Raw genomic sequence first — 23,319 nt, 5'->3', positions numbered from 1 at the left:
AAGAGCCCAGCACAAACCTCCAAATCTCACCCCGTTCTCTGAAATATCAGATGTCCTTACAGAGCTAGGGAGAAGGCACAGCACCACTGCTGAGACAACCTAAAAGTGCACCACGTCTTTCCTGATGATGTTATTTCTTCATTTGATTTTTTTATTTTTATTTTTTTATCACTGTTCTTCCCACACAACCAATGGAAGAAGGTGGCTCTGCTTCCCTGGCCTTTCTTGCACATGTGATGCCATTATTTTCAGGGAACTTTTAGCCTTTCACGTGAGTTAGGGGCCACTGTGCACACTTAACCTAATGACTGACCTAATCCAGATTTGTACCTGAAGGATTTAGGGGTTCTCTGAGCAACTCAGGGACTTCTTGGGTTTCTTCCCCAGGGGTGCTGCCTTGTATGCTGCTCAGGGGTGTGACAGAGGAGGGCAATGGATTTAACAGATAGAGGAAGGGAAAGGAAAACTGGGTGGAAGCAAATAACTCCAACAACTCCCTGCTGGGAGAAAAGGCTTTGTTTGGGAAATGGGGAGAAGCAGCAACTAAAGGCAGCCTGAAGGCAACTGCCCACAGCTCTGTCTTGAGGAACACAAATGAGAAATGAAAACAGTCGGTCTCGTGTTAGTTTACCTTGCAGTAAAGACTGTTTTTTGGCCCATCTATGGAAATTTCACTTCCTTCAGCTGGTGAAAGGGAGGTGTTTGGTGCCCGCCAGGGTGTTTTCTCCTTGGAGCCCTAGAAAAGGGCGGGGATCTCCAGGGCCTTTGAGCAGGACCACGGAGGCACTCCGCGTGGCTGCACCCAAACACCGAGTTTGTGCGGGTGAATGCAGGGGGTGCCTGCCCACTGCCCCCATTCCTTGGGCAGCTGATGCAACGCATGTCCACTTGTATCCCCGTGTTACCTGTGCGTGGGCAAGCCAGCTTGCACCCTCGCGTGTCCCCGTACCGGCGGCGGGGTCTGTGTACCCCGGGCTGCCCGCGCCAGCCCCGGGCGGGGGCGGGGGGAGGTCTCGGCTCCATCCCCGCTCCCGCAGCCACGGCCCCGCCTTCTCTCCCGCCCCGGCCCCGCTCCCTCCCTCCTTCCCTCCCGCCGCCGCAGCCGCACCGAGACACAAAAAGCGGCTGGGGCTGGGCCGGGCCGGGACCATGACGGAGACCACCAAGACCCACGTTATCCTGCTGTCCTGCGGCACCTTCAATCCCATCACCAAGGGCCACATCCAGATGTTCGGTGAGTCCCGCCGGGACAGCGGTAGGGGGTCGGGGAGGGGCTGGGGATTTCCCCGGGGGTCCAGAGGAGCTCCGACGGAGGCATCGGGGGCAGCACGTCTCACCGGGCCGCCTGCGGCGCCCCCTGGCCGGGTGCTGTCCGCGCTCGGTGGTGCTGAAGGCGCCGCGGGCGGGGGCGGCGGCACCGCAGGGCCGGGGCGGCTCCGGGGGCGCAGCGGCCGCGCGCTGTCCGCGGCGGGTGGTTCTGGAAGAGCGGCGGCACATCGGGGCGGGGGGCTCGGGGCCGGGCCGGCCGAGCGCTGTCCGAGGAGGATGAGGTGGTGGCGCGGTGCTGGCAATCAACCCGGCGGCCACCGCGGAAAACGGCCCCACGATGGGGAGATGAGGCGAGGAGACTGATTTCTGTATCGTGGGAGAAAGGATGAAATCCAGGCTGGGGTTGTATTTGCGTTTCACGTAAGCTGCGAGAGTTCTCTGCTTTCATTCCCCTTGAAGTGCTCTGCCCCCACAAAACCCCCGGGTTCGGTTCTGGCAAGGACTCTTGTCTGTGTTTATAAGCTGCCGCTCATCCATAGGGTCTGCAAGTCTGCGGTCTCTGCAGCACTTTTATTTCCTCCCTGGCTGAGGAGGGAGGGACTGGGCCAAGCAGCTAAAGCCAGGTTTGCTGGAAGTGAAGAAAATCACAGGCAGTTATTTGAAATATTAGACTATCCAGCTTTTCAGCTGATAATGAGTCAAAGTAATTGGAAACCTTCATGTGAGATGATTGATATTACTGAGCATCCATGAGATCCAAATGATGGAGATGCTAAAACCACTGCTACAGCCTGTTCAGGCAAGACAGGAGGGAGGGAGGGAAAGAGGGAGAGAAGGAGGAAGGGCAGTCTCTGTGAAAGGCAGTCTGACATGACATAAATACTGACCACTCAGATAAAGCTTGAAATGCCTTGAGATCCATCTACAAGCAGCAACTTACCTGGAGAAGGGGGTCCTGTTACTGTGAAGTGTCCACTACCAACCACCAAATGAAATGGGAGCAGAAAGATCATCTCCTTTAACATACCTTTCTGTAGTACAGAGAAAGGAGACATCCTTGATGTCTGATGAGGGAGCAGATGCCGACGATCTCTTGATAGTGCTGGGGAAGCATCCCTAGGGTTTCTATAAGCTGTACATAGATTTCTAAGAAGAAAAATAATTGAAATCAGCTTGGGGTATTTCTGCGTCAGGCTTTGTTTTTACAGATCGTAATGAGATGGTCAGCAGCCTAGAAAATAATAGCTTTCTAGATGGAAAAGATCACGCTGTAATTTCATTTTGTAAGTGCAAGCAGACTGTGTTACTGGACAATAATACAATGAAAACTTCAAAAAAAATATATTCCCTAATCTAAAAACAATTGCAAACAAAAAGGAAGAAGAGGAACTATTTTAAAATCAAGACATAATTAAATGAAATTGTAGAGATTCGGTTCAATAGAAGTAACTATTGTTAAAACAGATTTTGAAATACACATTATTTTGTCTTAGATGACACTGTGATCAGGAAAAGTAATACTAAAAATATCAATGTGACCCATATTCACTGGACTAAATACTAGTAAAACACTTATTTTAGAAAATAACAATCAGTGAAATAACAGCACACAGTAGATATTTTCAGATTCCCAATGATTTTTTTTATTTTTTAATTTTTGACACAGTATTTTTCATATCTTTATCAGTCTCTCATAATAAAATATATAACCTCTTCAGGTTCAGGTAAAAAATGGCAGTGATCACAAACAGGATATAATTGGAATTAATGAAGATCAGGTTGTGCTGCCTGACTTGGGTTGTTTGATAGGAAGGTCTTGCTCAAACAGCGAGGTCAAATGCAAAGTCATGTGGCCAGTAAGGAGGAATGTACATCGAATATAAACAATAGGCAAGCAAACGTCTTGTGCCAAACAGTGATGTTGTCAAGAACTGAGGAACGATTGTACACAGCCCACTGAATATAAACGGCGTGGTGCTGTAAATAAAGCAACAAATGCAATCCTGGTGCATGCAAGCAGAGAAATATCAAGCACGGAAGATAGGTAGTATTATTTTTACGTACTGCATTAGCAAAACCCTTCCTGGAATAACAGTAACAAGAATTGCATTAGCTCCGGAAACAGGCTTTATGGTGAGAGTTGAGAGAGGCTCCATCTAGATCTACAAAAGCCGTTAAGGAGCGACGAGATCATGGCCTGTGAGTGTCTGCATGGGGGAGGGACATGTGACGGAAGGAGGCTGCTTTACTTAGCAGAGGAAGATGAGGAGGTGCTGGAACAAGTTGGGGTACCGCACAACTTCAAACTAGAAAATTGGTGTGTGCTTTTGGGCAAAGCTAATCAACAAGTAAGAAAAGGTATTCTGTCACTTGGAGGCTTATAAACAAGATTCAGAAATCTTTCAGGAAGACATGGCTTCATGTGGAATTTTTGTTCTGTATGTCCTGGAGAGATCTTGGCCTGTAAAGTTCTGAGATGCCTGAATAGGGATATATGAGTCATCTACATGGAATCTGACTTTTAAATCCCTATTCATTCTTGTTTGAGGACCCCCATGCTCCCATGTCTAAAAGAAGAATCACATGAGGGCAAGGGAATACTGACCAAAACTTGTGCTACTTTCTTAGCTCTGTGCTGTGAGAGCCTAGAAAAACAGTACTCCATCCTGTAAATATTGTATTTCCAACAGCTGAATTTGTGCAAAATGATTGTCTTTATTGTCAGACAAATATTTGGGTTTGATGAGCCAGTTAGGATCATTTGCTTAATTTAAAGAGATGCAATTTATCTTTTTAAGTCGTGGCACTTGTTAAGCTTAGAGGATATATAAGACTTGCACTGATGTGTTGTAACAGACGTACCACTGTATGCTCAGTTCTCAGTTTGGATCCTGTCGTGTTTTATTCAGGCTGAAGCCCAGCCTGATTTTTGCCTGAGTAAGAGACATGTTAATTATTTGAAAGCACTTTCTGATGGGGAAAACATTTCTCCATTGTTATTTTTTTCCACCTGATGTGAATTTCAGACTCAGTATCACCCTTATGTTTGAGTTCCCAGGAAGCTGGGATTTTGTTACAACCTCAGACCTGAAGCTGCAGCTCATGACTGACCCCTTGCATCTGTGTGGAATAGAACTTACCTCAACAGGGCTCCATCGGTACTCTGCCAGTTCCACGGCTGGCTCAGTGGGACTCATAAAATGAGTCTGATTCACGTCTCTGTCTATAAAACAAATATGCTGATTGAAATAATTAATAAAATACAAATATAGCATATAATAAAAAAGGAGGTGAGATATTGCGCTGTACATCCATCCATATTAAAGGGCTGTGACAACACCCACATAGCCCCAAAAACACTCTGAGTTATTTGTGGTATCAACTGTGCTTTGAGATGTACGTATGTTCTGAGTCACAATTTTGAGTTGTGTGTTCTGTATTTATGTGGCAATGAGAAACTCAGCCTAGGATGCTAGGGGAAGGAAAGGCAGGAGGAAAGAGGTCAGAATCTCGTGTTAAGTCTCATAGCACTAACATGTTATGAGATGTAACACAGTCATTGGTTGGCTTCAGCCTGAGATGGAAATCCATCTCATTTATACTCTAGAGATGCACAGAGAAGGAAAGCAGGTCCCAAACTTAAACAAATACTCTTTAATTTCCTTCTAGCACCAGACACTGAGCTCTGGATATGTGCTTAGTCCTCTTCCCTTGTAGCAGGCTGAGTTGCCCCATGGCAGACCCACCCTGGCTTCACTGCAGGTTTTCCTGCTACTATGCAAGCAAGGCCACCCAAAGGACAAAAGCCAACGGGCCAATGTCAAAAGCAAAATTCAATCCTTATGGTGCTGTAAATACACTGAAGCCTGTGCTGGCACCCCTCCAGATGACAAATGTCTGCTTGCTCTGACGAATAAATCACTTCTCCACCCTGCCCCAGCACAGGGAACTCAAACTCCATGGATTCCTCCTCCAGAGCATGAAACCATTGAGCAAGGTAGAAAGCATATTTTAAATAAATTAAAATAAACAAAACAACAAGAACAGAATACAATTCACTTTGAAGGCAATCTTGGGTCTATGCTGGGATTAAAGGTGTCCCTCTGCAAGGTCAAATGCTCCAGGACCAGCATGGGTCACTCTAAGTATTTCAGCTCTGGAGAGAAAAAAAAAAAAGCTGAAAGCAAAAGCTTTTGTTGGGCGAGCTTCTTCATAGTACTCTGTGGGAAAGGTCTTGGTCTGTTCCATGAATGCATGAAGTTCAGCAGGTTTCTGATTATTTCTGCAGATTGAAACATCAGGGCCTTGGGACGGGGAACAAATATCAGATCAGACAAAGTGCCATGTTTTGATATTGATTTTTTTTCTCCCCCTTTCTTTAATTATAGAACAAAGAGTTTCTCTGCAAACACAATAATTTCCCGTTTTGGCACATCTGACATTTGCTTTGTCTCTATAAAGTTCTGAATCTCCACATGAACTGTCCACTCACAGGCAGCCTTCCGGCTTCCAGAAAATGACTTTTCACAACAAATTCAGTTTTACTGATATGTTTCTATGCCACTCTATCCACAGTCTGTTTCAACTTCAAAGTTTGGCCACCTATCAAACTCCACTCTTTCTGACATGGCCACTCCTCCATCACCATTTCCTCCTCTGCTCATCAAGCTTTGATTAGCAGAGCATTCCTTCACCTCTCTGCCCTGCCAAAGGGTGGTTTTAAGGCCTGACACTCATGAGATCCAGCTGTCTGGAGGCTGAAGGATTCAGAGGCAGCACAGTGGGCAAACCCCAGAGAATGGACCATGGTGATGTTATTTCATTGTCTCGCATTCATCTGATTTTACTCACTTTTTGTTGTTGTTGTTGTTGTTTGCATTATCAATCATTGATAATGAATAGGTGATTTTAATCAGATCTGTCATGTCTGTCTGTATCCAGACTATCATCTCTTGCAGACTGCTTTATTGACTCCTGCGTTGCCTCAGCCCTGTGGGTGCAACTTGTGCCCTGTTGTTCAGATGTGGTCTTCTTACAGGGGTTCTCAGCACCCTACATGCTTTACACCCGTTTTGTCAGCTCGATCCCTTTCACACAGTGCCAACTCCTGGACACATGCAGAAAAACAAAGCTGATGCATTGGGTGAATCTAAAGATCTAACATTCAGTAAATATCCACTATTTTCCCTTCCCTACTCTCTTTGTTGAATTTTTCCTATATCCTGCATTGCATCTGTTATTGAGGAGAGTTCATATGCCGATCAGTAGACAGGTAAAGAATACTTCTGATAAAAAACAGTGAAAGAGGACTCAGCCATCAAAAGTAAAACTCTCAATTGCATTGCTTCTTAAGAGAATTTGAGCAATGAAAAATCCCAGTGGGCTGTTCCTTGTTTATTCCTTGCTATTCCAAAGGCGCAGTGCTCAGCTCTGCTGCGTTATGTAAACAGGCTTTGGAGATAAAGGAGCCAATCTGGGTAAGGAAAGTGTGAGGAAGAGGCAGGAGCTGGGGTTTTTGTTGTTCTTGTGTTGTTTCAATGGCTTGAATTTCAGGAATCACATTTTCTTACTTGTTGAGACAACCAAAGTGCAAAGCAGTTTAACGAGGCTTTTGCTGCCTGAAACAGGGCTGGGAGAGATGTGAGTGGAGGGACAGCTTGTCCTGTCCCCTCTTCCTTAAATTATATATCTCCAGATGGGCAGAAGCAAAATCCCCCATCTAGCAAAAGCCCATACAGGGTCTTGAAAGGCTTTGTTTCTGCGGTCTGCTACACGAGCAAGGAGCAGAGGCTGCCTCATACTTCCATTTCACCTCTGCTCCAAGATCTGAATGTGCAATTAGCTCTGGCGATCAATGAGGTCGCTGGTGGGACTCTCTGCAGGACATTGCAGCTGACAATGGGACTTGGGACAGCTTTGCTTCCCCCTGCATTGGCGTGGTGTTGTTGGACTCTGGAGAGCAGAAGGATCAGCCAAGCAAGGGCAAATATAGTTTATAGTCTTCTGGGTGAGACACTGGATGTCGTAGCAGGGAAAATTCTATTTGTCCATGCTCCCATCTCAGCTTCCTTTACATTGATTTGGGACGGGCTCTGCAACAGTGTGGAGGAACACCCACTGACCCCTTGACTTCTCAGGCATCTCGTTTCATCCTCCTGACCCACAGAGGGGAGGAGCTTTGCTCAGCACCTGACTAAACTCCATCAGTAACCACTCAAGGATTCTTGTGAAATATTTATAAGCCCTTAAATATTTAGCAGTATTTATTACGGTCGATGAGGCACTGTGTTGTCTCTAAAACAATGCCACCTCCTGAAATGGGCCACACACCTCCTGCCTCAACCAGACTCAAGCAAACACAGATATCCACTCCTACAACCTTATTCAAACAAGAAGCAGGGCCTGTATTTCCGTTTCAAAACCGATGTGCTCACTAGCAAGAGGCTCACACCTCTACATGCCCTCCTGTGTTACTTTTGGGCAATGCCCACGAGATGCTCAGTACATCGATCAACTGCACCCCAACAGTGGCACCCACATCTCCCATGGGACCTTGGGCGTGTGACTTAATCTCTGCCAGCAGGTGGTTCTAGGAAATCAAAGCCAGCCTAAGTGGTGGATGAAGCCAAGGCATCTATAGATTTGGAGGAGAACACATTCTCTCTGGCTTTTATAACATCTGAATCAAAGCATTTCCCCAGTGCCACCATCACTCATCCAAACAGGGCTGGATTTTTGGGGTACTGTGCATGGAGAAAGCTCAGCAAAGACTGTGTCAATAAAGACCTCACTCTGGTGGGAGGTGAAATGGGAAAAGCCTTGGGGCCAGGGTGGAAGGAGATGAGCTCCTGTGGACTGTGGGAACACTGGAAGGAGCAGCTTTGCTTCCAGCTTCCTTTGTGCAAGGACATGTCTAATGTGCTTTGCACAAGGTAGGGGTTCTCAAAAGCTATCTTAGACCTAACCCCAGGTCATGGGGGTGTCCATCCCTGCTCCCTGCAGTGGACCAGCACCTCTCCGAGGACAAGCAGCAAAGCACCACCCCAAAATCCACTGACGTCCTGATAGCAGCAGAGCAGAACCTTTTCCATGACAGAACAGTGAAAATATTTCTTGCATGCCCTTTGATGCTCAGCTTGTCCTACTTGACTGTATCTGTGGTCCCACAGCAACAAAAGTTGTGCCCAAAGCAAGCTATTGGGTGTAGCTGGAACACGCTCTCCTCTGTTTACCAAAGAGTTTATTTTGGTTACTGATATTTAGGCTCTAATTGAAGTGGAGATACAGCCATGCAGTACAAGCTTGGGGCTAGATTCATGCTGGAAATTGATAGAGCTCTGCCAGCATTTGCCCCGAGACAGTCTCCCAAGGGAGTCAGGCAGCAAGAAAAGTAGCCATCAGTGGTGGCACTCATCCCCTACTTCAGGCAAATAATTTGATGGCTTTTGTGGCTAAACAAGACTGCTGGATCCCTGCAGCACCTCTTTTTCTTCCTTCCTGCTTGGGAGGGCACAGTACTGCACTGTTCCCTGCTCCAGCTCAGTGGGCTCAAGGCATTTTTTCTCAAATGCTCATCTGTAATCATTTTGGCACATTTATCTCTAAATGATGAGAAAACTCTGTGCTGGAAGAGAGAAAAGGGCTCACCGCCTTTCTCCTGCAGCAAGTCAGACCAGCCACTGCTGGACTTCTTACCTCACCATCACCAAGACCTCAAGACACCCTGGGAGCAGCTGTGGGTATCAAACATCAGGTGAATATGGTTGGCAGGACGTGGCTGCCTGTGCTTCAGGTGAGATCCAGCAAGGCTCTGAGCACATTCACCTCGTCCTTTGCCAGGAAGACTTTCCCACCAAGTTCTCTGGGCAAAAAATGGTATCATATCTCATTACAGAATCACACAGAATTGCAAACGGTTGGAGTCAGAAGAGACCTTTGGGTCCATCTGGTCCCATCCTGCTCCAGCAGAGCCACCCAGAAGTGTGCCCAGGGCCATGTTTTGGACATCTCCATGGAGGAAGCCCCATAGCTTGTATGGATACCTGTCTCAAAGGTCATTACTACTGGTGACAGTGACAGCATCATGCTTACCACATGCCAGATGAAAAAGTGGGCCTAGCGCCTGCCCAGAGAAGCTGGTTGCAGCTTCAACATGAGCTCCCCATAATGGCCCTCTGTACTCAGCACACAAAGCTGATGGGGAATTCCTGCTTCCATCTGCTCCTTCCCTCCATTGTAGGATATGTCAGCATTTTGGAAAAAGCATTTTGACGTGGGTTGCTTTGCCATGTATTAGACTCTTCCTGCAGAACATATTCTCAGACTCCACACACTGGAGTTTTTTTCCCCAGTTACTGTATGCCTATTTGCACACATCCTGTTGCAATATTCTTGTCCTGAGAAAAGAGAAAAAAAAACAGGATGTCTTTGATTTTAATTTGAATCTGAGTTATACCAGATAGGCTGTTCTTTTACAGCATCATCTGGGGGACCCAGATAAACTGGAACTGGACTGCTCCCTGCCCATTGGGCCTCATGCTCTGCCATTTCTAGGCCAGATTGCTGTGAACTGACTCAGCCTTCACCCTTTTCCTTTTCTTCTCTCTCTCTCTCTCTCTCTCTCTCTCTTTGTTTTAAGCCTCTAATTTCACTTTTCTTTCCCAAAGCCGGGAATGATGAGCAGATGGTGTTGGAGTGGGTTCCCTTGTTGTCCCTCAGGCAGCTGGGCACTGGTGGGGCATCTAGCTGGGCTCACGGGCTTTAAAAGCTCAGCCTCCAGCTCTGTTCTCAAGGCATTTGCTGGCCATTTCTTTTTTTGTGCCGACAAAAAGCCATTAAAAGAAAAGAGCAGCAACAACTGAAGCCATTTAGCATGAGGGTCCCTTCCAATTTTCTTATTTCTGTGATGCCTAGATGCGGCTATGGACTAACAGGGTGGGGGGGAAGTGTAACAGAGCAATTAGCTTGGAGATGAAAATCATTAAGCATTATGGGGCTTAATGGGATATTTCTTCCCCCTCCTCCTGCTTCTTTGGAAAGGGAAGCTCTCCTTGGAGGGCAGCCAGGGCTTGTTTCTGTAGCAGAAGCGTCATCCTGGCCCTCAGGGACTAGCTGCAGCTCCTGGGGTGTACCAAAAGCCGGGGCAGAGGAGCCAGGCTCTGTGATGAGGATTAGGACAGCTTTGAGGGGTCTGAGCCCCTCTGGCAGCAGCTCAGAGACAGAGGGACAGTGGCTTTGTCCCACACCTCAGCTTCAATAGTTATCCCAGCTTGCTGCCATGGTAATTTCATTTTTTCAGCATTTTTAAAGGCCCAAATGGATGCAGCCACAAACACACCCCTGATTTGGCAATCAGAGTCATATACATATTTATATACATCGCTCAATTAGGCTGAGAATAATTTCTGGCACCTTGCCTGACAGGATTTAGAAGGGTAAAGCATCATGCTTGTGTATCTGGGTCACTCACCCTGCAGGAGGAGGTACTTTGGCCAGGGGGCCAGCACCTGTGGGTTTGCAGCAGTGTCCCCATAGCATCCCATGGGCTGCATCTCCTCCTCTGCAAAAAATGAATAAACAAACAATTGTAAAGAAAAAGGAGAAAAAGGAACTCCTGGGGGTGCGTGTGAATCAGATACAAAGGCATTTGAATTCACACCTTGAAAAATGATGTGCAAGGAATACTTCATTGCATTCACAGCAGTTTAGGTGTTGGAGGAGCACCAATGGAGCAGAAGTGTTACGATTAAATATACTCAGTTAGAATCACCAAAAAGAAACATCTCTTAAATAAGCAGTGATTTCCTAGCAGGGAAGCTGGATTTTTAAATTATTTTTATGTGATCTGGACAAAACAGTTATTTATTGTTTTCGTAGAATCCTGAGATCACTTCTGCCTCACCATCATTTTGCAGAACTTTAGCAATGCTAAAAACACACAAAATGCTTCCACAGCAGAAGGGAGGAAGGTTGGGCTGGGGACATTTCAGCCCAGCCCACTTCTCCCACGCCAGCCCAATGTAAGCAAAGCTGTTGGTTTGGAAACATTGCCACCAGGCTGAGCACAAAGGCAACAGTCCAGAAAACCAAAGGAACTGAGACTCGGATCCTGAGTCTCTTTACACTAACACACAAGGTTAACTATTGACTCTAACCGAAAAGGATAATCTTCAACAGTAAATAAAAATTGGTAACCCTAAACCTTAACCCAAAAGTGTAACTCTTAAACCTATTGCAAATTGGTAAGCAGCATCCCTTAACCCTGACACCAAATGGTAACCCTTCACCCTAATCCTAAAGGATCATCCTTGACCCTTAATCCTAACCCAAAAGGGTAACCCTTGACCCTAGCACAAATAGCTAGCCCTAAACCCTAACCCAAAATAATAACCCTCAGCACTAACCAAAAATGGAAACAAGTAATCCTTAACCATAACAAAAAGATATTTTTCCCAGGCAAAAATCTTTGAACAAGTAGAGAGATAAGGCTAGGATATGCACAAACAGCTGACCATAAGGAATACAGATGGAAAGAGGAATGCAACACTACTGAGTTGTTTTTGGCACCACCATGGCACAAAAGAGTCTTCAACCTGGTCTCCAAAAGCAGAATATTTTACATTAAAATTACTAGAGGTTCTATTTAGAAAAGCTCTGAGTGTGGAATGGCCCAGGGGTTTGGAGAAAGCATTGCAACAGCAGGGCAACCCTAAATGTTCAAAGCAATGTCCCACCAAATCCAGCATCCCATTTCCAACCCCCCAAATCCAGAAAATAACACTTGGGTTGGCACAGAGTGACTCAGCTTAACCCCACATAATGCACAGCACTGCTACCTTTGGGCTGGAAGACCACTCCATGGCGGGAGGCGTCATCTCCTCTTAGAAAATCTAAAGTAATTTTGTCTTGCCTTGTGCAGAAGATGATACTCAGGGCTGGATAAGCTTATGTGTTTGGACAGGCGTGGCTACAGCTGCCTGTAGCTTTCCCTATCTATGTACTGAAGAGTAATTCAGCCAAAGAAAATCAAATCAGCTAAAAAACACAAAGCTTTAATGCAGTCTTGTGATTATAGCACCGATGTATCGAGGTGCTGCAAGCACCAATTCTGCAGTTTTATAGCATCCTAAAGCCACCTGTCCCAGGTCCCCATCATTATCCTGCCCTTTACGTTCTGTCTGCTGGTATTTGTGTTCTGCCCCCTGATATTCATCTTCTATCTCATATTCCCGATGCGTGCCTGCAACTGCTGGATTTGGCCACCAAAAACTCAAGGCCAACTAAGAGCACTGGTCACCTTTACAGCCATGAAGCAGAGATAACATATGAACTGTTTCATTGTCCTCAAAGTAAATGTTATAAAGATGCTGTACACGAATGGGAAGGCTTGGAGGTGACAGATCATTGACTTCAATCTTCTCTAGGCAAGGAAAAATCAAGCCAGAGCAAAGCAGGGATAATGAGAGGATGTGTTAATTTAAAAATCAATAACATTTTTTTGTTAGTGAATTTCTTTCTTTTTTTTCCATTTTAATCACAAGATGTTTATTCTCTGATGTCTTTTTCCAAAGATCTGTAAGAGGTACCAGGACACAGCTCCTGTGAAAGAAAAGTCATGTTCAGAAAAAAAAAGAATAAAAGAAGACTTTTTCCCCCTTTCTGATCAATTAAAATTAACTGTGAAGGTAGTGATGGGAAGGCAATTAACTTCACTAGCAGCACACAAACAGCACCCAAGAGGGACAAGCTGCCACTTTTCCCCTGTGATTCCTTTTTTGCTTTTGGGGGACTGGTTCAGCGTTTCTGGAAGTCCTCAGCAGGCACAAGGGGCTCTCAAGCTTCTGCATAGGCTGTTTTTATGTACATGATTTATACCACGCATAGCAGTAATTATGCAGTAGCACTGACCTAGTATAGCTGCAAATAAAAGGATGGGAGTGTGCCCCCAGGAACAGTAACCTTCAATCTCAGGAATGCCCTTTGGTCCTTGCTGTTTCCATCAGTACCATGGGTGCTCACCTCAACATGCACAAAAGGGACCAACCTCCCAGAAATCCCATCCAGTACCTCTACTCCTCTAAAACACCCTGTCCAACCCATTTTCTCCCCCTTGGTGACCCAATACCACAGGGTTGAGCTGGGTCAGTGAGAGCCACTGATGGAGGAAAATGCTCCACATGGATCCCAATAGGCAGAGGAATACCCAGCAAAGATGGGAAAAAGAGAAAAGGATTCAAACCAAACTGCTGGTGTTAACACCTTCAAGCTCGGGATCCCAAAGGCAGGGAGGACAGTTTTAGGTATGTCTAATTCAGGCATTCATGATTTGCTCCTTGCTCCACCACACAAATTGAATTATTTAACCCCATTTTTATTTCTCTGGATGCTAACATGCACGGAGAACAACTGGGAGTAAAGCCAGAGAGAGGATTTAGGGTGAGTCTAGGAGGTGCATTAAGGCTAACAAATGTCTCACAGGATGTCCCAGGGACCTAGGGCTGCTCAGAGCTCAGGAAACAAAAGTCCACAGTAATCATAGTGCCATTCTTGACTTGCAAGTGCCCCACAGCTGTTTCTGTGAACAATAGTCCTTTTTATGCATGTCAGAACTTGAGGGGACACAATAATTTTGCCCAAGCAGTTCTATATGGGTTATTGTTTGCACAATGAAAGCGAAGAAAAGTGGCTTTAGATAGAGACACAGGTACATGAGCACACCTGGGGGTGCTATTTGTCCCAAAGGAAGTATCTGTCTGCATCCTGGCTTCATGCATCACCTCCTGAGTTCAGCTGGGTTCCTCTGGATCTGCCAAAAGAGCCCAGGACGTGCCCCCCTTCTCCATAAATCCTTTCCACAGTATTTCTGGGTCTTCAGGAAGGTCAGTGCTCAGCATCTCTACCAGCCCCTTTCAGGGATGACTGAACAATCCCTGCTCCAATTCCCTCCCTTCCTGCTGCACACTGTGCCCTTTCCTGCTCACTCCAGCTCACACAACAAAAGCAACCCCAAAACACAAATGGCCTCCCCTCCTCATCTCCAGTCCCATATCAGCCTCTAGGGCTGACACCCTTGCAGATGTTTCTCTACCTTGTCCCAGAGCACTGAGAGTTGTTTCGCTGAAATCTAGACTAAAACAGAACACTTTTCCCTGTGCTGCTGTCATCCATTCCCATCCAGCATTTTGGATGAGCAGCACACATGTCCACACTCCACTGTCACATCTCAGCCATGCAGGCTGGCCAGTCTTATTTGCTTTCAAAATGTTCCTCCAGCTCTCCTGCTGCACCCAAGCCATGCAGAAGGCAAGAAAAGCCAATGAGGAGGATAAGGATGAACATGATAGAGCCCTTAGGATTCTCTATTTTTGGGGGGTGGTGAAAAATACCAGATTCACAACTGGCAGCTGAGGGTTCAGCTTTTAAGGCAAAGCAGGTGATGGCCATATGAAGCTGGAGGTGAAACCCTCAAACAGCATTTGGCAAAGCCATAAAGCCAGTTCTGTGGGGCTTGATGGAATGGGTTAATGCACTGATCCCCTCTTGCTCTCCTCTAGAGAGAGCCCGTGATTACCTGCACAAGACTGGACGGTTCATCGTCATCGGTGGCATTGTCTCACCTGTGCATGATTCCTATGGGAAGACGGTGAGTTGTTCCTGTTATCTCTTCTTTGTATGTGCAATGTCAAGCATTGAGAAGCCACAAGAAAGCCTCCAAGAAGATGGTGAGGGATAAAACCAGCCAGTCTTCAGACAAAACTTACAGCGAGAGCCTGCAGCCAGATAAAACCAGAAAGGAAAGAGAAATGCTACCATCCAAAATGATGGGGGTCATTTTTTGGGGTTGTGTTGGTTAAATGATTTTAAAGCCAGTTCTTATTATAATACAAATGAGTTTTATTCTGAAGAGGAAAAAAATCTAAAATAAGAAAGGAGATTTTGCTCCTCTCTTGTGAGATGCAGAAATTTCAACAGGAAAAGCCACCCCTGGGCCTGGACCCACCATACCCCAGGTAACCACACTGAGACCTTCAGGTTTGAAAGGCAGGAATACTTCTTATCCAGAAACAAGGAACTCAGATAATCTTTATGCACTGCCTCCTTTTAATCCTCAGTTTCACTGTTCCAGGGCCTGGTGTCCAGCCGGCACCGCCTGACCATGTGCCAGCTGGCTGTGCAATCTTCCGACTGGATCCGGTGAGTGACAAAGACCACTGCAGGGAGGGGGTGCTGGGGCTACACAGCAGCAATCCCTGGTCCACGAAAGCCCACATGTGAGCTGGAACCAGTAATGCCATCAGGAAGATCACACTACACGCAGATATATCCGAGCCCAGGGGATCAGGAGTTAAGAGTATGGAGGAGTCTGGGCATGGGCACACGTTCAGGTTCTCTCCCACTCCAGGACAGGGAATGGAGGGATGAAGCTACTAGAGAGAGCTGGGTGGAAGGTTTGGAGGAAGGAGGTGGTGTGGTGAGGACATAAAGGCAGCGGCCACCAACTAATGCTGCTGCCTCACTGTGTTCCTGCAGGGTGGACCCCTGGGAGTGCTACCAGGACACCTGGCAGACCACCTGCAGTGTGCTGGAGCACCACCGTGACCTGATGAAGGTGAGTCCCGCTGCATCTCGTGCCCTGGTCCTGCACCAGAATCAGGCTGCAGACACCATCCTCTGCCTGGATAGGCTCCGGAGCCCAGAGGTGTACATCAATGCCTAGAACATGGCTGGGACAGATGGAGAAGATACATGTTCCTGACCTGGAGAAGTACACAAGACATTATGTCACAGTTGTTCTCTGCTCCTCTTCCCTGCCTCTGAAAGCAAACTGAGACCCTTGGATGAACTACTTGCATTATCATCAATCAGCAGGGAACAAACAGGTTTTTTCTCTCAATGAAAGACAATAGGGTCCTACTAGCCCAAGACTAGAGATTATAAAGCAACAGGAAAGCTAAAGTGAGATGGATAGGTCTGTCACTAATGATGACCTTCATCTTCAGTGAGAGGGGATGGCTACCAGAGCAGCAAAAGTTTCAAGAATCACCTCCAGCCTTGGGGAAGCCATCTTTACCACTAAATTTCTCTCTTGCTGCAGAGGGTGACCGGCTGCATCCTCTCCAATGTCAACACTCCCTCCATTACCCCTGTGATCGGACAGCCCCAGAATGAATCTACGCAGCCTATCTACCAGAACAACAATGTGTCCAACAAGCCCACCGCAGGTAGGTGGCTCCGTGGAGGAAGGGGAGGAACTGGCCACCTGTTCCTCACACCCCATCATGAGGTACCAAACACTTGCTCAGGAATGCTTCTGAGCTCCTCCAAGTCCTCTTTCACCTCTAATGGTGGAGAAGTGTTCCCATTCCCTCTTCCCAGTTTTCTAGCTTGCTGGCACCACTGGGGTTGGGGAATAGCAGTGTGCTTGTGCTCCTTGCAGCCTAAGGATCCCCAACCTGCCTCATGACTCAGATTAATTTTTGGTTGGTCCCAAACTTAACGAAAGATTTCTATAACTCTGTGTTAAGCTGACCTGTCTCCATGCTCCTGATGAACACCAGTCTAGCTCCCTCCGCACTCCTGGCGGTGTATTTCTGTTCTTTTCTGCTCCAGCTGAAAAAAACAATCATTTTATTTTTCAGCTGACCTGGGTGAGGTCTCTCAGCAGGCTCATAGTGCCTGAGGGATATTTGGTTATATGAAGGCTGAGTCATCTGCCAGAGGAGACGTGGGAGTTGCTGTCCCCATGCATGGGAGCATCCCATGCTCCGTGAGGGCAATCAGCCATGGATGAAGCCTCTCCCTAACTTACTTTTCTTCTCTGCCTTCAGCAAAGATCCTGGGGAAGGTAGGAGAAAGCCTGAGTCGGATCTGCTGCGTTCGCCCACCCATGGAGCGCTTCACCTTTGTGGGTAAGTACAGGAGTACAGCATCACCCGCAGCCCCACCTGCCTCCCCAGCACCCCCTGCCAGGTATCAGTAACTCTATTCTTCCCTCCCAGATGAAAATGCCAACCTGGGGACAGTGATGAGATATGAGGAGATTGGTGAGTATGCAGCCCCCACCACCGTCAGCACCACAAGAAATCTGGTGGCAAGTAAGGGATGCTGAACCATCACCACCCCTGGTGCCAGGCAGCATGGCCTGGGGCTGAAATGGGAGCAGCACTGAACTGCTTGACATCTCCTCTGACCACCCCTCCTTACTTGAGCAGTTTTGTAGCTTTCCTCTTTTGGGTTTCCAAACCAACAAATAAATTCTAAAAGCTCCAGTGCTTCATCATGCAGTTGCACTGCTCAGCTTTGCTGTAGAAAAATCAAGCCATGCCAAATGCTCGGTGCAGCTCCACACATATCTGCAGATCAAGACCCTCCAACAGGCCACAAAGCACTTATATGTGTCTGAAAATACAGAAATGCCTCCTGACCCCGAGGGATACCACACATTTGGGGCACATCTAGGTGTTTCAGCACCCCACAGCAATGCTGGAAATGACCCAGCAGTGCAGGAGAGAAGCAGAAATAGTGCACAGGATAGTTCAGGGTTGGCTTTCTGTTTGGTATCATCAGGGATGCAAGGACTGTAGCCTCTTTAGCAGGATTCATTTTGGCAAAAGATGGTGTTTTGGTGAAAGAGAACACCCTTGAGCAGAGCAATGGGATGGTAAGAAAGGAGGGGGAGAGGTGTACTCAGCCCTGCTCTCTCCCATCTCTGAGCATTTCTGCTTCCTTCCTTCAGAACTGCGCATCCTCCTGCTCTGTGGTAGTGACCTGCTGGAATCCTTCTGCATCCCTGGCCTCTGGAACGAGTCTGATGTGAGTCACTGCCAGGGCCTCTTTCTTCCCTTTCCCGGGCTCCATCCCTCCTCCTCCACCATCTCCTGAGTGCTGCTCTGGTTTTCCCCCCACCCCCATCACTTGTCTCTGGTGCGCAAACAACAGGGGCTTCTGCACCCCTGGTTTACAAAAAAGCTGATGTAAGAGAAGTGTTGCCCTTATGTTAGAACTGAAAGACCCTTAAATCATACCAGCAGCTTGCACCTAACAGAAGAAGAGTAAATAATAACAATAAAGGAAGAAAATAAGTAAAATAATAACAAAGAAGAAAAGAGAAAACTGAGAAGAAAAATGATGTCTACCTTCAGCCAGACATTGCCTGACACCATCTCACATGGGCAAGCAATATGCAGTAACGACTGTGGTGAGATTTTGAGAGCAGTCAAGACCACAACCACATGGCAAAACACATGAAAAGCAATGGAGAAGTTGCTTTCCCCCCCCCCCCTTGCAAAGGCAGATCCAACCTGCAGATGGCAAATTATCTCTACAGAGATGGTTTAGCTCTGTATTTGGCTTTGATGTTGGTGCTTCTACAGCACCACTAGAATTCAGGCACAGTTCAGTGCACTGAGATGAGCCTATCTCAAACACTACTACAGATGAAAAATGCTTCAATTAACACTGGAGAAGTCACCATCCCTCCACAGCAATGGGAGCAATCTACTCCCAATATGCAGGATGGTGCTGGGATCCATGCACCACCCCAAGAATCCTCTTCCCTTCCATCCTGAGGAGAGTTTGTCCTGGTGATCTGCTCCAGAGTACCATCTCCGAGACACTAATAAATAATAACATCAACACAAAGAAATCCAGGGATGAGGGGCTGTAAAGACAACATGCAGCAGTGCAGCTGCTGCTTCCTCCGCTCCAATCTCCAGTGAGGCAGAGTTCATGTCATCCTCAGGCAACATCTGCTGCTGTCCTTACTACCATGACAAGTTCTCCCTGAAGCCTAACTTCAACATTCATTAACAGAGTTTAACCCTGTTCCTTTTTATTTCATCCACCACAGATCACTCCGCCTGTCACCAGCATCACTCTTTAATAAATCCAAGTTTTTTCCCAAAAGCTGTCCAGAAAGAGAAAATTTGAGGTTAACCCCCATCCAGGTTTTGCCAAGTACTTGCAGGGTGCACATCTGCTCGGGGTGGGGGTTGGAAGGCTGTGGCAGATTTTGCACTGGCAGGTCGTGAAAACTCTCTTTGTGTTGATTCTATCTAGATGGAGGTGATTGTTGGGGAGTTTGGGATCGTGGTGGTGCCCCGGGATGGAGCAGACCCTGATCGGATCATGAACCACTCCTCAATACTCCGCAAGTACAAAGTAAGTGGATTCATACATAGTCAGGGAGCCAGAGAATCATGGAATATCCTCAGTTAGAAGGGACCCAACAGGGAACACTGAGCCCAAGCCCTGTGGCTGAGAGCAGCGTCCCAGCACTCCTTGAGCTCTGACAGCTCAGGGCCACACCTGCTGCCCCACGGAGCAGACCCTTTCCCTACTCCTGACCCCCCCCCCCCCTCCACGCTGCTCCCACAGGCCCTGTCCCTGTCCTTCTGTCCTGCTCTGAGCTCAGCAAGCCACAGCACCTCAGCTGCTCCTCATAATCTTGCTCTCCAGACTGCATGCTGTCTTTGTTGCACTCCCTCGCTCTTTGCTACACACTTTCCATGAGATTAAACCTTCTGGAGAGCTCCGAAGTGCCCCCCAGGCTCCACCAAGGTCACACTGCACATGGGTCCTGGAGAGTCCCCCCCCTTGGTTTTGCCTCAGCTGCTAACTGGGATCACTTATGTGGCCACCGAGTAGCAGACCTCCATGGCCAATCAGACACAGGTGGGGCAAACACTGATTTTCATCCCTCCCTTCCCTCACCTCTTCTTTCTCCACCCACAGAACAACATCCTGGTGGTGAAGGACGACTCGAACCACCCCATGTCGGTCGTCAGCTCCACCAAAAGCAGGTGGGTGATGCTGAGGGTGCTCCCAGCCAACCCCTCCATTCACGGGGACACCACCGTGTTCCCAGCCCCTGCTCAGGAAGCCCAAATTCCTGGAAAGGGGCCGTCCAACTCCCCACATAGGCTCTGACACTCCTCTTCCCCTGCTCCCCTAGACTGGCCCTGCAGCACGGGGATGGACACGTTGTGGATTACCTCTGCCAGCCTGTCATCGACTACATCCTCAAGAGCCAGCTCTACATCAACACCTCCGGCTAAGTGCCAGAGGCCCTGCAGCAGAACAGCCCTTTCGTCCCACGTCTCTACAGCTCTCCATCACACTTTTCTCTCTCTTTCTGTGTCTCCATCTCTCTCCCCACCCCATGGCCTCTCACTCTCGGCGCTGATGCTCCGTAGTGCAGCAACATCCAGGGACTGGCGGCACGGCCCCACGGGGAATGGTTTGGTCTCTTTTTCTTATGGGAACTGTCCTCCCCATTGTATACGGGGAGGGAGGGGGGCAGAGATGTTCTCAGTGTGCTCACTGAGGGACAGCTCCATCCCCCCTCCCAGCATGTCACTGGGAAATGGTCGCCCCGGTCCGTCCTCCCAGCATGCTCAGAGCAGGAGCTTCCTCTTTGCTCAACAAATCTAAGTGAATATTTTTCTTTCTTTTTTTTTTTTTTTTTTTCTTTTTTAATTAAATAGTTGTAGTGCAAGCTCCTTAGCTCTCTTGCCACAGTGCCCTGCTTCCCATGTAATCCTGGTGGGCAGTGGGCAGGCATAATGCAAGTGGTTCTGTGCCCCGCAGAACCTCCTCAGGCCAGCAGTAAGGACACCCCAGCCACCAAAATCCTCCACTTGGCTCTGACAGGTCATAAAGATGGTATTTCTGAAGGGGCAAGCAGTGCTGCCAAAGCATAACTTATCAGGGGAATGTCACATCTCACTTCTCCTTGTCTGCAAGCGAACTCAGCCCACTCCAAAGCCAAGGATAGATGCTATACTCCAGCCCCATGTCAGAAGAGGCAGCCTACAGCCCCTGGGAAGGGATCCGCCATTTACAACACCAAGAAGCAAGGAAGGAAGAAGAGGGAAAGAGGTGGCCAGGCGCCACTGATGAGAATTGCTCCAGGCCTGGCTCAGCTGTTTAGGGCTGGGCCCGTCCTCATCCTTAAGCCTCCAGCTCTCCAATGCTGGCTGTCAAATTCCCATTTTTCCTTTCTCTCCTTTCCTCTTCCTGTCTTTGAAAAGTTTATGCATGATATATTCACCCTTCCAAACTGGCTTCAGGTACTTCATACATCCCTTGGGACAAGCCAGTTTCCTGCCTTCCTGCCTGTGACAAGCCTGGTGGAAGCTGCTCAGCCAGATGCCAAAAAATAAGGCATGTAGCATGGAGCAAAAGGGAATAATTTGAGCCCTGCACAGATAAGGGTTACTTAAGCAAGCTGCTGTCCTGCTGGGTATCCCTGGGTGCAAGGATTTTGCTGGTGGCTCAGCCTCTTGAAAGCTGGCAGCCACAGGGAGGAGGGTACAAGTCTTGCTTTCCTTCACACCTTTATCCCTGCCTTTGCTCCTTCCAGCTTCACATTTCTAGAGTCTATTGCTCCTGGACATCTGCCCATTCCCTGCAGACCTGGGCTGGTGAGATTTAGGGAATTCTAGGGCACTTTGTTTATCCCCAGCAAGGGACAGTGTGGTATCAGCACACATGGAGGCTGAGACTACTCCAAGATATTTTGGGGAAAGAAAGAGCTAACTTTTTGTTTTTTTTCCCCACACCTACAAGAAGTCGTAAGTTGCTCTTTGGAAGCTTCAAAGATGAGACTTTGCACTATGGTTGGTGACCTGCTGGGCACTGCTGTCCTCCCTGTTGGAAGTGTGCCACAGCCCCCTTCAGAGAAGGCAGCTGTCACCTCCCTAACAGCAAAAATGCTGGGTGAAATGACAGTCTGCACATACAGGGTCTTTGCAGCAAACATGCTGAATCCCTCAGATCCAGCCATGCTATTTCCAGGCAGTTGTTTACATACCTTGAGGGGTGAGGGGGCACGGAGATCCCAGACCAGGGAGGGCAGCCAGCGCATGTAGGAATGCCTCCAGGGATGAGTCCCCATCCTGCTGAGCCCCAAAGCTAATGCTTCGATATGTTCTAGCTGGGCATCTCATCCACGAGCACCCAACTTACATAAGCTGATAGCTAGACTCCTCTAAACCCATTGCCTCCACTGTCCCATGTATTCAGGTTTTCAGCCTGGTTTTCCTCTCCACCCCAACGCAGGGGTTATTCCTGAAAACATCCTCAGACATCACCCACGTTTCTTAGCTCCAAGCTGAAGGAAGCAGCAGTGTTAGAAACCAGCCTCCAATACACACACACACACAAAGGGATTGGAACCTCTGGGAGAGATGAAGAAGCTGAAGAGGAAGGAAGGATGGTGGCTTTGAAGAGAGGAAAAGACTATGGAATAACAAAAGAGGAGACAAAGAAGGAGCGAGGGCGGCAAGTCTGAGAGCAAGCTCAGATCCCCTTCTCCTCCCTCCCTCAGGTACACGAGATGGGACGTGCAGGAAGCCAGCTGGCTTTCCATCTCATCGTGGTTAGGATGGCATGCCTTAGAGACATAGCGTTGTGATAGGGATGATGAGTATATTCTGTCTTACTAGTCTTATCTATGCCTTCATGTATCTGCTCAGTAAAACTCACAGAACGGGGCGAGGATGGGGTGGGAGGGGGGTTTGTTACAGGTCAGTCAACGCTGGGATTGGTTTGGAAAACATCTACGGGTGGGTGTGGAAAAACTCATCCCTTGAGATCCGTGCAGATGGCGGGGAGGTGAGGAAGGGGCTTTCCAGCACTGCTGGGGTGGGAGGCAGCTCCTGGGTGTGGGTCTTTGAACCTCCGATTTTAAACAGTGGGATTTGCTGAAAGAGAAATGAACTTCAAATGTCTTTTGGAAAACAAAAAAGGGGGGCGGGGGGAAGGGTTGAAGTTGCCATGCCACCAATTTCACTTTTGTGAAAGGTTTTGGAGCCTAAATTTTTTTTTTTTCTTCTGTTGCTATATAAAGAAAATGGTCATTGACAAAAGAAAAAAACTTTATCAGCAAAATGTTTAAATTATGTAATAAACAAAACAAAAGGAAAAAAACCCAAGATGCTACTGGTGTCATCTTTCCCTGCTGCTGTGCCATTTCAAACCCAAACCAGCTCCAGGCGGAGTCAGCCTGAGGAGCACAAGCTGCTGGGAGAACTCATGGCCAAGCTCGCC

At 47.8% G+C, this 23,319-nt stretch overlaps 1 protein-coding gene across 1 annotated transcript; it reads left to right on the top strand.

Moving 5' to 3' along the window:
• Nucleotides 1-1,061: 1,061 nt before the first annotated feature.
• NMNAT2 (nicotinamide nucleotide adenylyltransferase 2) lies at nucleotides 1,062-21,566 on the top strand. The gene is made up of 11 exons (XM_048946622.1): nucleotides 1,062-1,234; nucleotides 14,823-14,911; nucleotides 15,395-15,462; nucleotides 15,799-15,877; nucleotides 16,364-16,490; nucleotides 17,097-17,177; nucleotides 17,268-17,312; nucleotides 18,005-18,081; nucleotides 19,327-19,428; nucleotides 20,002-20,069; nucleotides 20,222-21,566. Exons 1-11 carry the CDS (start codon nucleotides 1,150-1,152, stop codon nucleotides 20,322-20,324), a joined length of 924 nt encoding a protein of 307 aa, XP_048802579.1. The 5' UTR covers nucleotides 1,062-1,149; the 3' UTR covers nucleotides 20,325-21,566.
• Nucleotides 21,567-23,319: the final 1,753 nt, after the last annotated feature.

The sequence above is a fragment of the Lagopus muta genome, chromosome 5 (genome assembly GCF_023343835.1).
Source record: "Lagopus muta isolate bLagMut1 chromosome 5, bLagMut1 primary, whole genome shotgun sequence".
NCBI classification, from domain to species: Eukaryota; Metazoa; Chordata; class Aves; order Galliformes; family Phasianidae; genus Lagopus; species Lagopus muta.
The sequence above is the reverse complement of the archived record's forward strand: the minus strand, read 5'-3'. Positions and strand labels throughout refer to the sequence as shown.

Coding starts and splice junctions, on each gene's coding strand:
- NMNAT2 (XM_048946622.1), top strand. CDS start 1,150: ATGACGGAGACCACCAAGACCCACGTTATCCTGCTGTCCTGCGGCACC. Junction 16,491..17,096: donor GTCCAACAAGCCCACCGCAG/GTAGGTGGCTCC, acceptor CTCTGCCTTCAG/CAAAGATCCTGGGGAAGGTA. Junction 19,429..20,001: donor CAATACTCCGCAAGTACAAA/GTAAGTGGATTC, acceptor CTCCACCCACAG/AACAACATCCTGGTGGTGAA.